The sequence below is a fragment of the Polypterus senegalus genome, chromosome 2 (genome assembly GCF_016835505.1).
Source record: "Polypterus senegalus isolate Bchr_013 chromosome 2, ASM1683550v1, whole genome shotgun sequence".
In the NCBI taxonomy this organism is placed as follows: Eukaryota; Metazoa; Chordata; class Cladistia; order Polypteriformes; family Polypteridae; genus Polypterus; species Polypterus senegalus.
Genome location: NC_053155.1, coordinates 188146737 through 188166102, shown reverse-complemented (window position 1 = coordinate 188166102; position 19366 = coordinate 188146737). Strand labels below are relative to the sequence as shown.

Here is a 19366-nt window from a genome sequence, read left to right as displayed (position 1 = left end):
TGTATAAAGTAATTACTCCACTTCAGTTGCAAAGATTAAACAAAGCCTAGATTTATAAGAAGTCCCTTGTTGGTTGTGCACAAAGACAGAAGTTCTCATCAGCTTGAAAGCATGTCATCAAACTGAGGGTTCAGGCAAATTCAACTGTTGCATTCTCAATTGTTTTATTCTCTATATCTTTAATAATCAAATATTTAGTCCTCATACTGGACTTTATATTACACTGAAATGAAATTGTATTACAAAAAAACTTTTTTTTTGTTGTCTCAACCCTCCATCCACTTTGTAAGGATTTTTTTTTTTGACAAAACCAAAATTACCTGAAATCTTTACCATTTCCCATATCCCAGGCGGTGGGGTGGCAAACAACCTCTCGGTTATTTGGTTTTTCAAGCATTGAATTATTCCAAAATTCCTCAGTCATATTAAAAAGACCCACTGATTCAAAGAAAGTCTCTCCTGCTTCAAACATATCTTCATAGGTCCAACCCTGAAACAACAACATTAAAATGGTAAATATGCAGAAGACCTCAAACATTGTTATCCTTTGAAAAACATATTTACTGCATTTCTTGAAGGATGTTTGAAGCCATCTACACAGTTGAAACACGAAGATGACTAGTAGACCATTGCGAGGGGCATGTTTGAGCCATTAACATCAAAGAGGTTACAATACCTCGTCTTCCCGTTTGTGTTCTTTCACAAGTCTTCAAAAACACTTTTCAAAGAACAATAGAAGAAGCTCGGTTTATTCTCAACCTGGGATCACATATTTCTACTTGTCTTAATAACAAACTAACTTTTTAATATCTCCCTTCATCTTTTCTAAAGGCAGCATTTTCACATCTTCTTTCAGGTTTACTTCTTTCATCTGTTCTGCCTTTGTTCCCTCATTTTCCTCCTCTATATGTTACCCCCACTTTTCTTTTCATTTCCATTCCTGATGAAGGCTATACAGCTGAAACGTTGCGTATTTTACCTTCTTTTCTTTTCAGTGAGGAAAGAACCTGGAGCTTTTTTACATTTTCAGATGCCTGCTGATGCAGGTTTACACTAACTACTGAGGAATTATAAAAGTCTAAAGAGTACTAAATGAAATAATAATGGAATGATAGACTGATTTTAATTATTAATTATACACTTCTTACAAAGGCTATATTTATTTTAATTTAGGCCACCCACTGTGATTTTAAAAAGAACCCAAAAATGGACATAGCTCATATTCATCTTAAGCAAAACATAATATTGTACTAAGAAGTAAAACTCAGCTTTACCTTTCATGTTATTATTTTGTATTTTCGTAGTTGGGAAGGGGTGCACACCTGCCAAGGGTACCAACATTCAAGGGCAATGTTCTCTCTGTAAGCTTTATAGATACAACACTTTATAAAGATGTCTTCAGTGGAGGAAGGGATGGGCTAAACAATCTTTTCTGCAGTATGAACTATCCATTTTAGGACATTACGATCAGAGACAGTACAGTTCCCAAACCAGACAGTGATGCAGCTTGTCAGAACGTTCTCAATGGTACCCCTGTAGAATGTGGTGAGAATGGAGGAAGGAAGTCTTGCCTTCTTTTGAATTATGAATTCTTTTGAGGAAAAATGGTGTGTTCATGAGGCAATTTGTAAACATGATGATAATGAGTTGATTTTTCATTTTGAAATATGAATTAAATATTGTTTCCTTTTTGGGGTGAGTTGGGGTTTTCTTTGTTTGCTTTACTTTGTTGAGTATTGATTAATAAAGTTTAATTCAACATTCAAGAAGTTTTCTTTCTATCTCATGAACACGCCAGCTTTCCGCAAAAGAATCCATATTTCCAGTCATTTTAGTCTAAGTATACTGTGGCTGTCAAAGGCCATGAAATAATCTTTTAATGTCACACTGCCTATTTGATTTGACTTGCTCTTTTCTTGATTTATAAATAGTCAGCTTGGGCTGTCCCATGAGGAAATTCCCAGTCAGATTATTCTTATTGTCCGTGACACTATAAATAAATACACAATCATTGAAAGTCAAGTTAAGAACAGAGTTTAGAACATTTAAAAGAGGTCGAAGATTAAGGCAGAAAAGAAAACAGTGGAAGACAGTCTCTCTCCACAGAAAGGACATTTGTCTGTGAAGTTTGAATCTGTGAGATATACGAATTAACAGTAATTATGTCATGCAGCACCTGCCAATACAAATCCCAAGGGGCCTCATGCATAAATGATGTGTACACACAAAAATGTTGTGTATGGCAATTTCCGCGCATTGTGAGGTATAAAAGCTAAAAATGGCATAAAGTCGTCCACATTTTCACAGCAACATAATCCATCGCGTATGCATGTTTTCTGCTTGGTATTGCAAACTGGTGGCACCCAGCATCAAATTAGTGCTACTGTTCCTATGTGGTTTCCCTTTCTTTTTTAGATTCATATCCCTGACACGGCTTTTATTAAATACATTGAAATTAACCACGTCGTTTATAAATTTAAGGCAACTGATTGTAATCAACCTGCAACGATATAATGGTCCACGGAAGGCACGTAGAAGAACACATAGAATATAAAGCATTTAACATGCTACTTTAGTTATGATGGAATCTGAGTAACTCTAGGAAATTAAACATTCATTTTAAGATTAAGTTTACATTATTCTACTTTAATGACAAAATAATCTCCGAGATTAAAGTAGACATTTCTACTTTTTTTTTCACTGTGTCCCTATTTGTTTTTTTGCTTTTCTCTGTATCCTATTACACTCAGACAGTGGGCTACAACTCGCCTTTTCACGGAGACTTTGATATCTGACCACTTCTTTTTGTATTTCGAGCACTGTGTGACTTTCTGAACTTGAACTTTTGAGTTTCTCCTCCACTCTGTATCACTCGATCAACTTTCTTTTATTGTTTATACCACTGCTTAAACCAACAAATAGTATGTTTTTCCTTGCCTCCCCTTATTTTTTTCACGTGCTTTTGCCATTTTCTTTTAAGCAAATGCTGAGCAAAAGGTGAAACTTTATATTGAGTTGTATATTAAAATATGCAAAATTATGGGAGGAGTACTTTTCGCGCTAACCAGGATTTATGGAGCTGAAGTATGTTGAAGTTGGCTACATATGGTTTTGTGCATCTGAATTTCCGCTTTTGTCCACATGCCATGTTTTAGTGTGAATTCTATGCAAAGTGTTACACATGGGACTCCAGTTCTTTTTGTCTATATAAATTCAGCCAAGCTGGCCCCGGTGTCACTGCACCCCCAGGTCTGCTCCTCCAGGGTATCTCTGGTGTTAAGCATGAGGCAGTTTGTAAACTTGAGGATAATGAGTTTATTTTTCTTATTTGAAATATGCATTCAATATTGTTTTCTTTTTGGGGTGAGTTGGGCTTTTATTTGTTTTTTTTTTTTTCACTTACGACATTGGAAATGATTTGCTAATAAAGTTCAATTAAAAACTCAAAAAAGCATTTCTTTCTTTCTTTCTATTGGTACAGATACTTTTTTCTGTTCATAACATGTATTTTGTCATATATGCCCTTCTCAAAGCACGAACAAGAGAATTCGTTATTGCTGCCTGGATAAGCATTAGCACCATGTAACCAGAACTAGTTTACATGAGTTAGAAAATTGAGGATCAGTGAAGTATAACTTAACAAGAATGTAAGTTACAGTTAACAGTTCTTGTGATACCACACTGTATTACAGATTTCCATCATAGTATGTCCCATCTTCTGTTATGAAAAACTAAACTGGTTTTGTTTTGGATGTCAGGTATAATTAGATTATTTGCTAAGCATCAGGCCTTAAGCGCATGTTGTGCAATCGGATTATCTAAGAAATGTTTAGCTAGAATCACTAATCAGTAACCAATTAAGGGCGAAAGATTAAAAATAAGATGAAATAAACAATGCTTACTTTTCCAACCATGGCTGAAGTCACATCTATGTCTTCCTTTCCAATGAAGGGTATAGATAAACCATACAAGTTTGTCCAAAATCTTCCCCACATATCACCTACAAATTAAACAAAAGCAATCTTTGAAAAATGTAATATAGCTTAATATATAATATTATAGTAGCAAAAGTTATGAGATAAATATGACAAATTAAAAGGGATTCTGAATACGGACATCATAAAATACAGTATAAAAATGGCACCTAAGAAACACATGGAATCAATAATGAGTAAATTAAGAGCCATACCGACCATTAAAAACTCTTTTTTCTCTCTCTCTCTCTTTTTTTTACCTACGACTCTGGTAGATATTTGTGTTTCTGTTTTTTTGATGATCTGGATCTTGTTTTATATTTTTACAGCCTTTTTATTTGATTTAGGATGTTTTTAAAGATTTTATTTGGCCAGGGTAACCAGATGATTGTTAGGCTACATTGCTAACCCAGTTTATGGATAAATTAAAAAAAGTTGCACTATTATTATTATACTGTTTTGATTTAGGCTATGTGAAATATTTGGGTTATTGAGTTTCTCGCTACATTTCTCAATTTGCAATTTAGTCTCACATCCTGGCCTTTGTTTATTTAATTCCAGTCTTCCCGGGTATGGCCTTGGATTGTTATTACTATTATTACATATTTTGTCATTCTGTCTTACTTTAAACTGTTGCTGCCCTGTGGAGTCAGTACAGAAATTAATGGAAGGTAAGAAAACATCTGGGAAGAACTGGATTTTCTAATGTAGAGGATGAAGGGGTTTGATTTATCAGATGTCCTTCTCTGAAAGACAATGAAAGAGGCTTCAGCAATTAGTGTGCCAAAATTAGTGGGCTTAGAAGAAAAGCATAACCTGTTTAAAAATATTCTGAAATAAAAAGGCAAGCAAAAAGACACAAAATTGCAGTTAAACATAATTCATATCAGTTGTAACCTCTACATGGCAGACAAAGTTAAATAAGTTGTGTTTGCCTGTGTTAAAGTGACAATAGAATTCAAATATCTATATTTTATGTCAGCAGACAACTACTGAAACCAATCAAGTAAAGCATTCAATTTCCAAAAATTAATAAATATAATCAATTCAGAATTTGAAACTTGCGCCAATGTAAAAATGCAAAGCTTATCCTCAGAATACATAACGTAAAGATTGTGAGTTTACGAAGTCATGATTTACAGCTTTTCAGAAAGCTGTGCTTTAACCCCATAGCACCCATCAGCTGCATTTTAAAATTAAATATAACCTTGAATTTATATTTTTTTTCATCAATAAGTTTGTTCTATTAAAACACTTAACAGGGCATCAATGAAACCTTCATTTCAGCTAACTCACAATGACTATTCTAATTTTATAAGTACTGTTTATAATATGTTACATCAGTGATAGACTAATCATGTGGAGAATGAGGAGTTGCATTGTTATTTAGTGCATTAGTGCCACAGCAGTTGCCACCCACAATCACTGGCTTCCAAAAGCTCAAAGAATACAATTTGCTTGCTCAAATTCTGTTTCTTAATACCTCCCAGAACTAAAGTTTCTCCACATAACAGGTACGAGACAGAAACAATCTTCAGGTAATTACTCATTTTATTGTTATCAACAGCAAATGTGAATTGCCGGCAAAACACTTGTATTTGACTATTGATCACCACTCATCACTTCTCACAGAATAAATCTGCGATCTTCTTCCTTTTTTTCAAAACATTTAAATATAGCTATGCTTGGTTTAGAGTTGCTAAAGTAAAGCTGGAGTGCACTTTTTCTTGCGAGGGAAAAAACTAAAAGCGTGAAAAGGAATCCATTTACAAATATTCTTTTGCATTGTACTAGTTATTATGCATTTGGGCCAGTCAGTTTCTTTTTCAGTTACTTTATTATTATTGGGAATGGGAAACAAATTCATACCACAGAACCTGTTTTAATTAATATATACCCTTTGAAAGGATGGATGTCATAGGACTAGGAATTTCCAAATTAGTTTACAGCCTGGGAAAGTAAGGAGTGCTTGAAAGGTACTTAAAAGATCAAACAATTTGATCAGAGTTATTCATCATCAGGAAAAGTTAGCCAATCAAATGTGTGCAATGTCACATGTCCCAAAACCTTACGTGTGCATTTTAACATAAATATGGCTTATCCGATGGACCACAAAAAATAAAAGGAGAAAAAGAAAAAACGACAACAGTAGGGCGACATCAGAGGTCAAGAGATGCGAGACCATCTGATTTGGGCATCAGAAAACTAAACAATCTCATTATATGCAGATGATATGGTACTGTATATTTCGGACCCAGAAAATTCTGTGCCTGCAGTCTTAGCAGCACTCACAGAATTTCAAAAGATCTCTGGTCTCAGAATTAATCTGAATAAAAGTGTACTCTTTCCAGTGAATTCTCAAGCATATAATATTAGATTAGATACCCTACCCTTTATCATTGCAGAACAGTTTAAATACCTAGGGGTAAACATCACAAGTAAACATAAAGCTCTTTATCAACAAAATTTTTCCGTCTGCATGGAAAAAATTAAACAAGACTTGCATAGATGGTCAACTCTTCATCTCACTCTAGCTGGAAGAATTAACACTGTTAATCCTTTTTTATTTCAAAACATCCCAATATACATTAATAAATCATTCTTTAAGCAATTAGATTCAACAATAACCTCATTTATTTGGAATTCAAAACATCCACGCATCAAAAGAGCGACCCTACAAAGACAAAAGGCAGAAGGCGGCATGGCTCTACCTAACTTCCAGTTTTATTACTGGGCGGCAAATATACAGTCGATAAGAACCTGGACACAAATAGAAGAACATACACAGGCATGGACCGCAATAGAAGTAAAATCCTGCAGTACTTCTTTGTATTCCCTGCTCTGCGCTCCAATAAACACACGTTATCGGCAATACACTAATAACCCAATTGTGCTCCACTCACTTAGAATCTGGAACCAATGTAGAAAGCATTTTAAGACGGAGAAGCTTCTATCTGTGGCACCCCTGCAAGAGAACCACCTCTTTCAACCTTCACAAACATATGCAGTTTTAATATCTGGAAAAAATTTGGAATTAACTTGCTTAGAGATCTTTATATAGACAAAGTCTTTGCATCCTATGAACAATTACATTCCAAATTTAACATTCCAGCTACACATTTCTTTCACTATCTTCAAATCAGGAACTTTGTTAAACAGAACCTTCCAGATTTTCCTCATCTTGCACCCTCATCCACGCTGGAAAAAATATTGCTCAATCTCAAGGAATTAGACTCCATCTCTACAATATATAAAATCATTTTACAATCCCTTCCTTTCAAAGATCCAAGAGGACACTGGAAAAAAGATCTCTCAATTAATATATCAGAAAGGAGTGGAAAGTAGCAATGCAGAGAATTCACTCGAGCTCCATATGCATAAAGCATACAATTATACAACTCAAAATTATATATCGAGTACATCTGTCTCGTCTGAAACTCTCCAAAATGTATCCAGGGCATGATCCAACCTGTGAACGTTGCAACCAAGTCCCAGCCTCACTAGGTCACATGTTCTGGGCCTGCACCAAATTAACATTATTCTGGACAAAAATTTTTAATTACCTTTCAGATAGCCTTGGACTCACAATCCCTCCTAACCCATTAACAGCTGTGTTTGGGGTTCTTCCAGAGGGGCTTAAAGTGGAGAAAGACAAACAAATTGTGATTGCATTCACTACACTGTTGGCACGCAGACTTATTCTGATAAACTGGAAGAACCCAAACTCTCCTCTTTTAAGTCAGTGGGAAACCGATGTGTGATATTATTTAAAATTGGAAAAAATCAAATACTCAGTTAGAGGATCCGTACAGACCTTTTTCAAAACATGGCAGGATCTAATCAGTAATATTTTAAAATAAGTTTATAAAGCACAGAGAATTTATTAATTTAGGTATGTTTACAAGCCTTAAATTTTACGCCGTTTGGCTTGCTCTCTCTCTCTCAGGGGTGGGGATTGATCTGTTCTTAACTCAATTCTTCTTTTTGTAAAAACTTGATTGCTTTGTATGGATTGTAATAAAATTAATAAAAAAAAAAAAAAAAGAAAACTTAACTATGAACTATGGTAATCACTAAAGGACATCCACCCCTTGACAATTCTGATTTGCATTAAGGTTTTCTAAGATTGTTTATATCCTGACTTTTCTAAGTATTTTGTTTTATATTATATTTTCTTATAATTGGTATTGTTACACATTAATAAATCCCACACTTTTATTATTTATTTTGCATTTTTATTCTCTATACTTTGTCTTTTATCTAGAGTGTTTGAAATAATAAATGTGTACCACGTTTGACTTAGATAACTACTGTCCTATTCACATGGTTTATGAAGGCTAGCGAGACCACCGCTCAATAATTAGTGCAACTGAGGTTAAAGCAAGACACTGGTTAGAAAGTAGCATATAACCAAAAGAGTTGCACTTTTATGTGTGTTGCAATGATATCCACGTGTTTGTTAGAGTTGGTGATAATGAATCCCTATATAGAGAATCTTATGTAGAACACTGCGAAGTGACTGGCAGTTAGCACTACTCAAGACATTGTCTGGATGGGATTGCTATGTGAATGTGTGTGTATTTGTGTATGTGTGTGTTCATTTTTAAGGGTGAGAATGCACAAACTCAATAAATGTTTTGGATAAACCTCACAAATCTCTCAATAATACAACATGACACTATGGTTATGGGAAATAACTACATATTTCTCACAAATACATGGTGATTTTTCCTCACAAAATAAAATGAAAATTATGGCAAATCAAGCAGCTATAAACATTAGTAGAGATCCTTTAAAGATGTGAATCATATAGACTGAATATCCATTTTTTTTATTGTAATTGAAGTACCCTACATTTAGCTTAGCTTATTGTCAGCAGTATTTCAGGCCCATAAGCTATGTCAGTGCCTACAAAAATAAACATTTGGCACATTGTTTTTGCATGCTTTGCAGTCAGTGCTGCCAGGATGGGGCCTGAATCTGCTTAGAGCTTCAATAGAAACAAATGGGTTCATGAAATTCATAGAAGAATGGATGATTGTGTTTTTTTCAAAACTGTGAAGTGACTGTTATCTTATTACAATGATATCCTGAATTAGGCACATCTGGTCACTTTCGTAGACAGGTAGAATCACTGCATCTCTAAATTAAATGTCATAATACAATTTTATATTGTTGTACTTAAATATTAAACAAGATGTGAATAGATGTTTCACCCTCCATCTCACATTAGCAGGGAGAATCAACACTGTTAAGATGAACATCCTTCCCAAGTTTCTTTTTCTATTTCAAAACACTCCCACATATATTAAAAATGTATTTTTTGTAATAAATTAGATTCAATCTTCACCTCATTTATTTGGAATCGCAGCATCCACGCATCTAGAGGGTGACCCTACAACGAACTAAAACAGAAGGAGGTATGGCACCACCTAACTTTCAGTTTTATTTCTGGGAGGCAAATGTACAAGTTATGAAAACCTGGACGTTGACACAAATTGGTGAACATACACAAGCCTGGTCTGCAATAGAATTAAAATCTTGCAGTACTTCTTTATATTCCCTGCTCCGTGCTCCAATAAATATAAACAATCGTCAATACACTAATAATTCAATTGCCATTCATTCACTCAGAATATTGAACCAATGTAGGAAGCATATATCTGTTGCACCTCTACATAACAACCACTTTTTCCCACCCTTTCAAACATACACTGTATTTAATGTTTGGAAAATGTCTGGGATTTAAGTACTTAGTACTTACTTACTTAGTAAGTACTGTAATTAAGTACATTAAGTAACTTGTACATAGATAATGTTTTTTCATCCTATGAACAATTAAGCTTCAAATTTAACTTCTCATCAACACATTTCCCCACTACTTTCAACCTAGAAACTTTGCAAAAACAGAACCTGCCCAATTTTCCTCATCTCCCACCTAGTTCTATTCCAAAAGAAATATTGATCAGTCTTGAAGACTCAGATAGCATCTCTCCAATTTACAAAAACATTTTAAAATCATTTCCTTTCAATGATCCCAGGGTAAGATGAGGAAAGGATCTGCCATTTAATATTTCAGAAAAGGAGTAGGAGGCAGCCATGCACAGAATACACTCTAGTTTCATATGTGCAAAGTACTCAATCATTCAACTAAAAATCTTCAATCCAGTGCATTTATCTTGTTTAAAACCACAATGTTTCCAGGGCAAGATTTAATCTGTGAACGTTGTAATCGAACTATAGCCTCACTGGGTCACATGTTCTGGGCATGTACCAAATGAATATCATTTTGGACAAATATCTTTGTATGCCTATCACACAGCCTTGGTGTCACAATCCATCCTACCCTATTAATAGTTGTGTTTGATGTACTCCCAGATGGGCTTAAAGTGGAGAAGGACAAACAAACTGTAACTGCCTTTACCTCACTACTAGCACTTTTATGTCATTGGGTAACTGATGTCCTATACTATTTGAAATTGGAATAAATCAAATTCTCACTCAGAGGACCTGTTCAAAACTTTGTAAAACTTTTTTAAAAATGGCAGGACCTAATGATTAACAATCCAGGATAATCATCTATATTGGGGAAAAGGATAATCTTGCTTCCTTGCTGCTTTTAAATATTTGCTTTATTGGTTGGCTCTTCTGTCTTTCTTTTGGGTGGGGGTTGAATTCTAGTTTGTTAAGTTTGATTTGATTATATGGATTGTTATTTGCTTTTCATTAAAATAAATAAAATAAAAAAATATATACAGTATATGCATTATGTTCTATCTTAGTCCCTTCACGAATGTACCTGCACAGAAGATATTAGACAAATTATTTTTTGATGAAACAAATCTAAACATTACCTTCACGGAGAAAAAACATTCATTTATACAATGTCGGAGATTGAGCTTGAACATGTGTTATAGGAAAAGAAAGAATTCCTAAAGGACACATCACTTGTCACAGCTGAAGTACAAGAGGAGTAGGAAAGTTCTACTGTGTTGAGTGAGCTTTATTAAGAAGTCACATATGGTGCTGAGAAATTATACACAAAAATGTGGCCATGAGCTACTCATTTATCATCTCCACATGAATCTATTCTTTCTTAATTTTCAAAACCCAGTAATCCAGGGCAGGGTTACGTGAAAGTTGGAGCCTGTCGCAGTAAGCATGGAGCCCAAGGGAGCAACACTTCCTGGACAGGGCAACACTTCATCCTACGCACATTAGGGATAATTTAAAACTGCAATTCATGTAACTTGCATGTCTTTAATCTGTGCCACCATGCCACGTAGGCACCACAAACATCTGATATTCGTGAAACTGAAAAAATATATTTTATATACAATAATCTGATTTGATTGTGCAAGGATTCATTTAAATTTGCATTGCTGGTTAATGTCTGAGCTGTACTTTATATTTTATTTTAAAAGAAATCATTTTATTTTTGCTTCAAATAGAAACATTGATAGGAAATGTACTATAATTGCTGAATGGTAAAATAAAGCTGAAAGGCACTATATGATAGATATGTATGACGTGTTCTAACATTTTTACAGGAAAGGTAGACAAAACTTGCAAGGTAGTACTACTCATTAATTGTGGCACTAGAGAGTGGCTGTGTATTGCATATTGATTTGCACATGAAAGAATTAATTTCACTGTACACAGTATACTGTATGTGAAAGTAGCTGGCCTAAACCTATAAACCACAATTAAAAATATAATGAAATATACAGCCTAGTTAATATTTAGCAGAGTGCAAATATATGGCATGTTACAGTACGCTGCCTTCTATAGAGAAATGTCACCCTCGCAGTCAGAAGTTTGATTAGTTAGTTAGTTCACTTTGACTCGACTGGCTAAGATAGTCATTCTCTTTGCTGAGTGAGAACCTGAGTTCATGCCTTGGGTGCCCATTGAAAATGGTTTGTGGAGGAGGTGCTGCCATGAGAAAAAAATCTGGCAAAAATAATGAATCCAGTTCTAAAGCAATCAGCTCACAATGAGATAAAGAACAATATTCAAAACAATTATTTAATGTCACAGGCATATCTTAAAAATGTAAACAATTCTTTCTTGCCATAGCTGCTCCTTATAAATTCTGCTTGATGTTGTTGCTAGCATTTTCTAAAGTTCATCTCAGGTGTTTTGTTTAAAACAAGTTAATGTTAAATTCCAATATACAGTGAATTTTATGAAAATGCACACATATTCATTAACGGTTCTCCTGCCACGTTAGATGTAAGCATAACCCAATCAACAAGGGTACATACTAGATTTTTGGTTTGAGAATTCTGTTACATTATAAAAATCAACAGAAGGAATCTGAAATATCAACACTTAAACTCATAATATGCATCTCAGCAATTTTTACTTTATAAATTTATTAGAAAAATGCTTTTTGAGAGTTGTTTTTGAAATATAATTATGACTTAAAAAAAGGTCTTTTTTCCTATTGGTCAGTAGATTTTTTAATATTATGATTTGAGGCAACTAGTGACATAACTAGAATCTGGTGGGCACTAGTGCAAAATAAAAATAAATTAGGCTCCCTCATTTCTAATTAAAAAAACGACGACTGTCAATCAGAAACGTCGAGGAGGTAAATTATATAAAAGAACAATAATCATAGCTAAGCTTTTTGGAGCTGTTGGATTGATAATATCATTCAAATGTTAAGTAAGAAGACGTCTTATTAATAAAGCTTTGTGAAACGACAGCCATGCAGTTACTGTGTGCATTTAAATGGAAGCAAAGCCAAGTACAAGATAAGGAAAACATCATGATGAAAAACAAAAAAGCTTTAAGCTCTAACCAGTGTTCTTCCAGTGGAGAACTGTCAGTTGTTTTATTTCACTTATTACTCTTCAGTCTTCTACATGTATCTGTCAAGATATTGCCATACTAAAGTTACAAATCAAAACAGGGATATCAATGCTGGGAATTTTCTTATTATTTTAAGTGTTTCTCACAATATGTCTTATCAGAATGTTCAGAGATTTTCAGATTTGTACTCCAAACCTCCAAAGCCTGCTTCTGGCATAGTGTGTGCCCCAAAGTTACTTATATTATGTTCCTTAATCCATATACTGTACAACAAATATTTTGACACTTATGGAGTGAAATAGTGTTACAAACTCAGACTTTTGATACTACATATTCTCCTAGTGTTATTTTAAGGAAGTGTTTGGTTTATATCAATAGATTTAATGATCTATTGAAGAAACAGTACATATGAGGTCCAAAATGGGCTGGTCATAGGTACAAAATCTTTTACTTATAAAGTTATTCTGGTAAATCATTATTCAACATTATCACCATTGTATCTAGTCTAAAGTAAACCATACTTCTAGTTTTAGAACTGTCAAAAGTAAAAAAAATTAAAAAATAAAACATTTTTCAAGATGGAAGGTCTTACTGTGTTGAGTGAGTTTTATCATCTTACCAAGTAAATTAGCAGGAAGACCCCCTCGGTCATTGAGATGTCCTGGGTAAGCCTTACTCAGTTTAGCTCTCACATATGCATGCAGTTGCTTGTATAGGGGAAGTATCTGAAAAAAATTAAAAGTTGTTATTAACCATTCATGATAAAAATAAGGTACTTAAAAATGTCACTTAAACATTATTCTTCTGAATCTTAGTCTAAACAAAATAGTATATCCATGTTCCACATTTTTACATATTTCATTTAGATTGTTTTTGTTACTCTGATGGACTGAAATCTAAAATATTACCTTTAAAGAAAAAGGTACAGTACTCTATAAGTGCTTTACAAACAGTCCTAGCATGTGAGGAAAAAGTGGCTTTAAGAATCAAAGTAAGTTGAAATACATAATTAGCATAATAGGCCAAAGAAATGATTATAGAAATTTGATTTGATGATTTCTTCACATTATTATTTTTAATTGTATATAATGAAATTGGGCGGCACGGTGGCGCAGTGGTAGTGCTGCTGCCTCGCAGTTAGGAGACCTGGGTTCGCTTCCCGGGTCCTCTCTGCATGGAGTTTACATGTTCTCCCTGTGTCTGCGTGGGTTTCCTCCCACAGTCCAAAGACATGCAGGTAAGGTGGATTGGCACCTCAACATTTCATTTGGACTTATGTATTATGACATCTATATCTTTACTTTAATAATGTATATGGAAAATAAAATTTGTATATTCATGTATTAGCATAAATAAATATAGAAAAATATATAAGCATTAACTTTAGTGCAAATATTAATGCAAGTCAGGCCTGCTAAATGAATGGTTAAATAAAGGCACATGTCATATTTTTTTACTTTTTTAATTTAAGCTTAGCTGTTGCCACCAATATAAACTAGCTCGAAGACCAAGGAAGGGAAGTGATAAGATACGACAGCCCAAGGGTGGAAAAAGAGGGAATGTCTGTAAACTCAAGGCTGACTAGAAAATAAGTGAAGCAGAAAAATACAGAACAATAACAAAAGATAAAAATAATAGTGGTTATTATGAAAGAATGTGACAGGCCAGCTACAGAAAAAGGAGTCAGAATGGAACAGCGAATGAGCTGTTTTGAGCGAGGTCAGAGTGATAAGAAATGATAATATAAACTGTAATTTGTTTAACTGTTTGGGGCTCGACTCGATTTGGCCGAATTGGGTTGAGTCCGTGTTATTGTTTTATTGCGATAAAGCTATATGTTCTGTTTGCCTATCCTATGACTCCTAATAGCCTTCTTTTCAGGTAAAGCCTTGACAATTTGGCTTCGACATGTGCAAGAAGTAAAGAACATTTTCAGGTGACGTAATTTATTCTGTCTGAATACCCAATGTTAACAATTTCAAGTCTCAATGCTGACAATCTGAATGATTGTTGGCCTATCTCTCAGTTACCTTTTCTATCTAAAGTTCTTAAGTGTGTTGAGACTTTCCAACTCACCAGTATTTTTTCTACAGCACAGCTGTGAAACTGCTTTGCTTTAGGTAACTAATGACTTACTTAGGAAATCGTTCTGACCCTTCCTTTCAGTTCACCCTCTCTGTCAAAGTGCTAAGAATGATATGCATTGAATTACAAATTTTTTGTGAATGGTATTTTGTATTGTATTCCTGTTTATTGTCTCTTATTCTAATTCAGACGTTTGTGCTTCCTCTATTTATCTTTTATTTTGTGTTCTATACTGATATTATTTTGTATCCCATGTTTTGGATTTTATTTTTTTTCTGTTAATTTTTCCTATTGTTCATTCTGAATGTTTGTTAAACACGAATCACTAATCATTACAGTACAATATTTTGTTTCATTCATTTGTTCCATTTTTTGAAAATGTAAAGACTCATTGTACTACAATTTTTATGCAAGAAAGACAAAAAGTAACATTAGATTTTTAGCCATGGGCAGCACTGAGTGAAGCATAGCAGAGGTATAGGAGGAGATTAATGATTATGTAATGTTGATGAGTGGTGCTGCTTAAGGGGTGTGCCTACTCACCAACTTTTCACCAATTACGATCAATGCTGCCTATGTTTTCCCTAGCTAGTCTGAGGAGCCAAAAGTGTATCATTTGTTTGTTTTAATCAATATACATTTTGTGTTTCATATATATTCCTCCATTATCAAAAGTACTTTATCCAGTTTAGGACTGGACACCAGCCCATAGCACAACACACTCATATAAACTGGTCCAAATTTAGATTTACACATCTTTGAGTCCTCAGATAGGGAATGAAAGGCAGCCTTGGTAAACACTGTGCCATTGTGTTGAATATCTTTTTTGAACAGTTTTTTTTGTAAACAAAAATACATATATTTCAGCATGCATTATGCTTTATTTAATTGCATGATGTAGCTAAACAGATACAGGACAAAAGATAGATAGATAGATAGATAGATAGATAGATAGATAGATAGATAGATAGATAGATAGATAGATAGATAGATAGATATTTGGACAGAGACAACGTTTTTCTAAATTTGGTTCTGTACATTACCACAATTAATTTTAAATGAAACAACTCAGATGAGGTTGAAGTGCAGACTTTCAGTTTTAATTCAGTGGGTTGAACAAAAAGATTGCATAAAAATGTGAGACAACTAAAGAATTTTTTTAACACAATCTCTTTATTTCAGGGGCTCAAAGTAATTGGACAAATTAAATAACTGGAAATAAAATGTTCATTTCTATTCTAATACTTGGTTGAAAACCCTTTGCTGGCAATGACAGCCTGAAGTTTTGAACTAATGGACATCACCAGATCCTGGGTTTCTCCTTTTTAATGCTCTGCCAGGCCTTTACTGCAGCAGCTTTCAGTTGCTGTTTGTTTGTTGGCCTTTCTGTCCCAAAGTTTAGTCTTCAACAAGTGAAATGCATGCTCAATTGGGTTAAGATCAGGTGACTGACTTGGCCATTCAAGAATTTTCCACTTCTTTGCTTTAATAAACTCCTGGGTTGCTTTGGCTGTATGTTTTGGGTCATTGTCCATCTGTATCATGAAACGCCGCCCAATCAATTTGACGGCATTTAGCTGGATTTGAGCAGACAGTATGTCTCTGAACACCTCAGAATTCATTCAGCTGCTTCTGTCCTGTGTCACATCATCAATAAACACTAGTGTCCCAGTGCCACTGGCAGCCATGCACGACCAAGCCATTACATTGCTTCCACCGTGTTTTACAGATGATGTGGCATGCTTTGGATAATGAGCTGTTCCACGCCTTCTCCATGTTTTTGTCTTTCATTCTGGTAGAAGTTGATCTTGGTTTCATCTGTCCAAAGAAAGTTTTTCCAGATCTGTGCTGGCTTTTTTAGATGTTCTTTAGCAAAGTTCAATCTAGCCTTTCTATTCTTGAGGCTTATGAGTGGCTTACACCTTGCAGTGCACCCTCTGTATTTACTTTCATGCAGTCTTCTCTTTATGGTAGACTTGGATATCGATACGCCTGCCCCCTGGAGAGTGTTGTTCACTTGGTTGGCTGTTGTGAAGGGGTTTCTCTTCACCATGGAAATGATTCTGCGATCATCCACCACTGTTGTCTTCCATGGACGTCCAGGTCTTTTTGCGTTGCTGAGTTCACCAGTGCTTGCTTTCTTTCTCAGGATGTACCAAACTGTAGATTTTGCCACTTGTAATATTGTAGCAAATTCTCGGATGGGTCTTTTCTGTTTTCGCAGCTTAAGGATGGCTTCTTTCACCTGCATGGAGAGCTCCTTTGACCGCATGTTGTCTGTTCACAGCAAAATCTTCCACATGCAAGCACCACACCTCAAATCAACTCCAGGCCTTTTATCTGCTTAATTGATAATGACATAACGATGGACTTGCCCACACCTGCCCATGAAATAATCTTTGAGTCAATTGTCCAATTACTTTTGAGCCCCTGAAATGAACAGATTGTGTTAAAAAATGCTTTAGTTGCCTCACATTTTTATGCAATCATTTTGTTCAACTCACTGAATTAAAGCTGAAAGACTGCACTTCAACTGCATCTGAGTTGTTTCATTTAAAATTCATTGTGGTAATGTACAGAACCAAAATTAGAAAAAAGTTGTCTCTGTCCAAATATTTATGGACCTAACTATAGATAGATAGATAGATAGATAGATAGATAGATAGATAGATAGATAGATAGATAGACTTTAAAACCAAAAGTACATTTTGGTTCACAGGGTCAATACTGTCACATAATAAGTGTACAGTATAAACTAAATGAGTCAAATAATACAGAACAGCTGCTAATTTTTGCTCTCCAAAAATGAAGCGCAGAGTTATAAAAGGATTTTAAAATTTCATTTTATCAATGGCAATTTTTATTACCTCTTTGTATATTTTGCCGACATCTTCTCTAAGCTGATCTCGAGTGTAGCCATAAGGAGAATCCCCTTCGGTTTCATAGTCTCCTCTCCAGTAGTCTCCATAATCTTTATAGCCTTGAAATATATTACCATAAACATACAGGTTTAGAGTGATAAATAGTGTGGTATATATTTTATCATATTTATTTTTCCTTTCATAATAAGTAAATTCAGTTTAATGAAAAAAATGAAGCAAATATACATTGAAGCAGCTCCAGAATTTGAACACAATTTGCATATTAGTTTTCATTTCCAGGTATCTTGATTGGAATCCCGAGTAAGACAGTGTTTGTGACATTTTACAGGTTCTGCCTGTGATACATATTAGGTTAATAAGAATCACTAAAAAAGTGAGTGTGAACATGAATGTGTTTGTGGCACCTTATCCACGATTAATTTCTACATTACACCCAAAGCTTCCCACCATCCTGAATTGACAATAACCTATTCAGAAAATGAAAGGATGGAATTTACATGGCACAACATTTGATGAAAGAGACATCCGTATCCATTTCCTTGTTAATACAAGTTAGGAAAATCTACAACAAGAAATGGTGAGTCAAAATTTCCAAAGCTAAACCTAGGGCATATCTACAGTAGTAAAGTCTTAGAGAACTGAAAAACGAAATATATGGTCAGTAAAATATGACTCGCCATCACACCTCATAGTTGAAATCTAGCTCTAATCTGAGTTCAGGGAGTCAGAATTGAGAAGGCTATATAGATTACACAGTTTAATAATAGTATTACTCAGTACTAACACAAATTAAAGAGGAATAAATTGTAAGTATGGCTTTCCATTCCTTGTGATTGAAAAACTAAGGTGTTCCTTTGAACAGTCTACAAATGACATGGACAAAGTTGTTGGTAAAAACGAAAAAAGAAGAACCCACAATTGTGTCTTAAATAAGTTAAAACTGACAGATTGAGAGCAACCTGGTCTTCATATCCTGGTTATATAATTCAGATACATTATAAAGAGAACCCAAACCAAATATATGCAGTGCAGATTAAACCATTTTTGCATCTTTGTTTTGAATATGTATTAATAAATACAGTATATGTGAAAATGTAACAATTGTTTAAATATAATCACAAGTAAATTTCTAATACTGTAGAATTGGAATAATAATGAATTGGAGGGGGCGGCACGGTGGCGCAGTGGTAGCGCTGCTGCTGCCTCGCAGTTAGGAGACCCGGGTTCGCCTCCCAGGTCCTCCCTGCATGTTCTCCCCGTGTCTGCATGGGTTTCCTCCGGGCGCTCCGGTTTCCTCCCACAATCCAAAGACATGCAGGTTAGGTGGATTGGCGATTCTAAATTGGCCCTAGTGTGTGCTTGGTGTGTGGGTGTGTTTGTGTGTGTCCTGCAGTGGGTTGGCACCCTGCCCTGGATTGGTTCCTGCCTTGTGCCCTGTGTTGGCTGGGATTGGCTCCAGCAGACCCCCGTGACCCTGTATTCGGATTCAGCGGGTTAGAAAATGGATGGATGGATGAATTGGAGTTGCCATGAGTGAACACTTTCTAAAGTGTATGTAAATGAAGCTATGCTGACATAACCAGATGACATCAGGATAAAGCTGCA

General features: G+C 34.9%; 1 protein-coding gene across 1 annotated transcript in view; it reads right to left on the bottom strand.

Annotated features, from left to right (window-relative positions):
* The window catches only part of ace2 (angiotensin I converting enzyme 2), a 99089-nt gene that overhangs the window by 53958 nt on the left and 25765 nt on the right, over positions 1-19366 (bottom strand). Inside the window, exons 5-8 of the mRNA XM_039745047.1 lie at positions 17747-17859; positions 13414-13519; positions 3903-4000; positions 321-490 (exon numbers count right to left, since the gene is read on the bottom strand). Coding sequence (XP_039600981.1) covers positions 321-490; positions 3903-4000; positions 13414-13519; positions 17747-17859 — 487 coding nt within the window. The remainder of the gene's footprint in view (positions 1-320; positions 491-3902; positions 4001-13413; positions 13520-17746; positions 17860-19366) is intronic.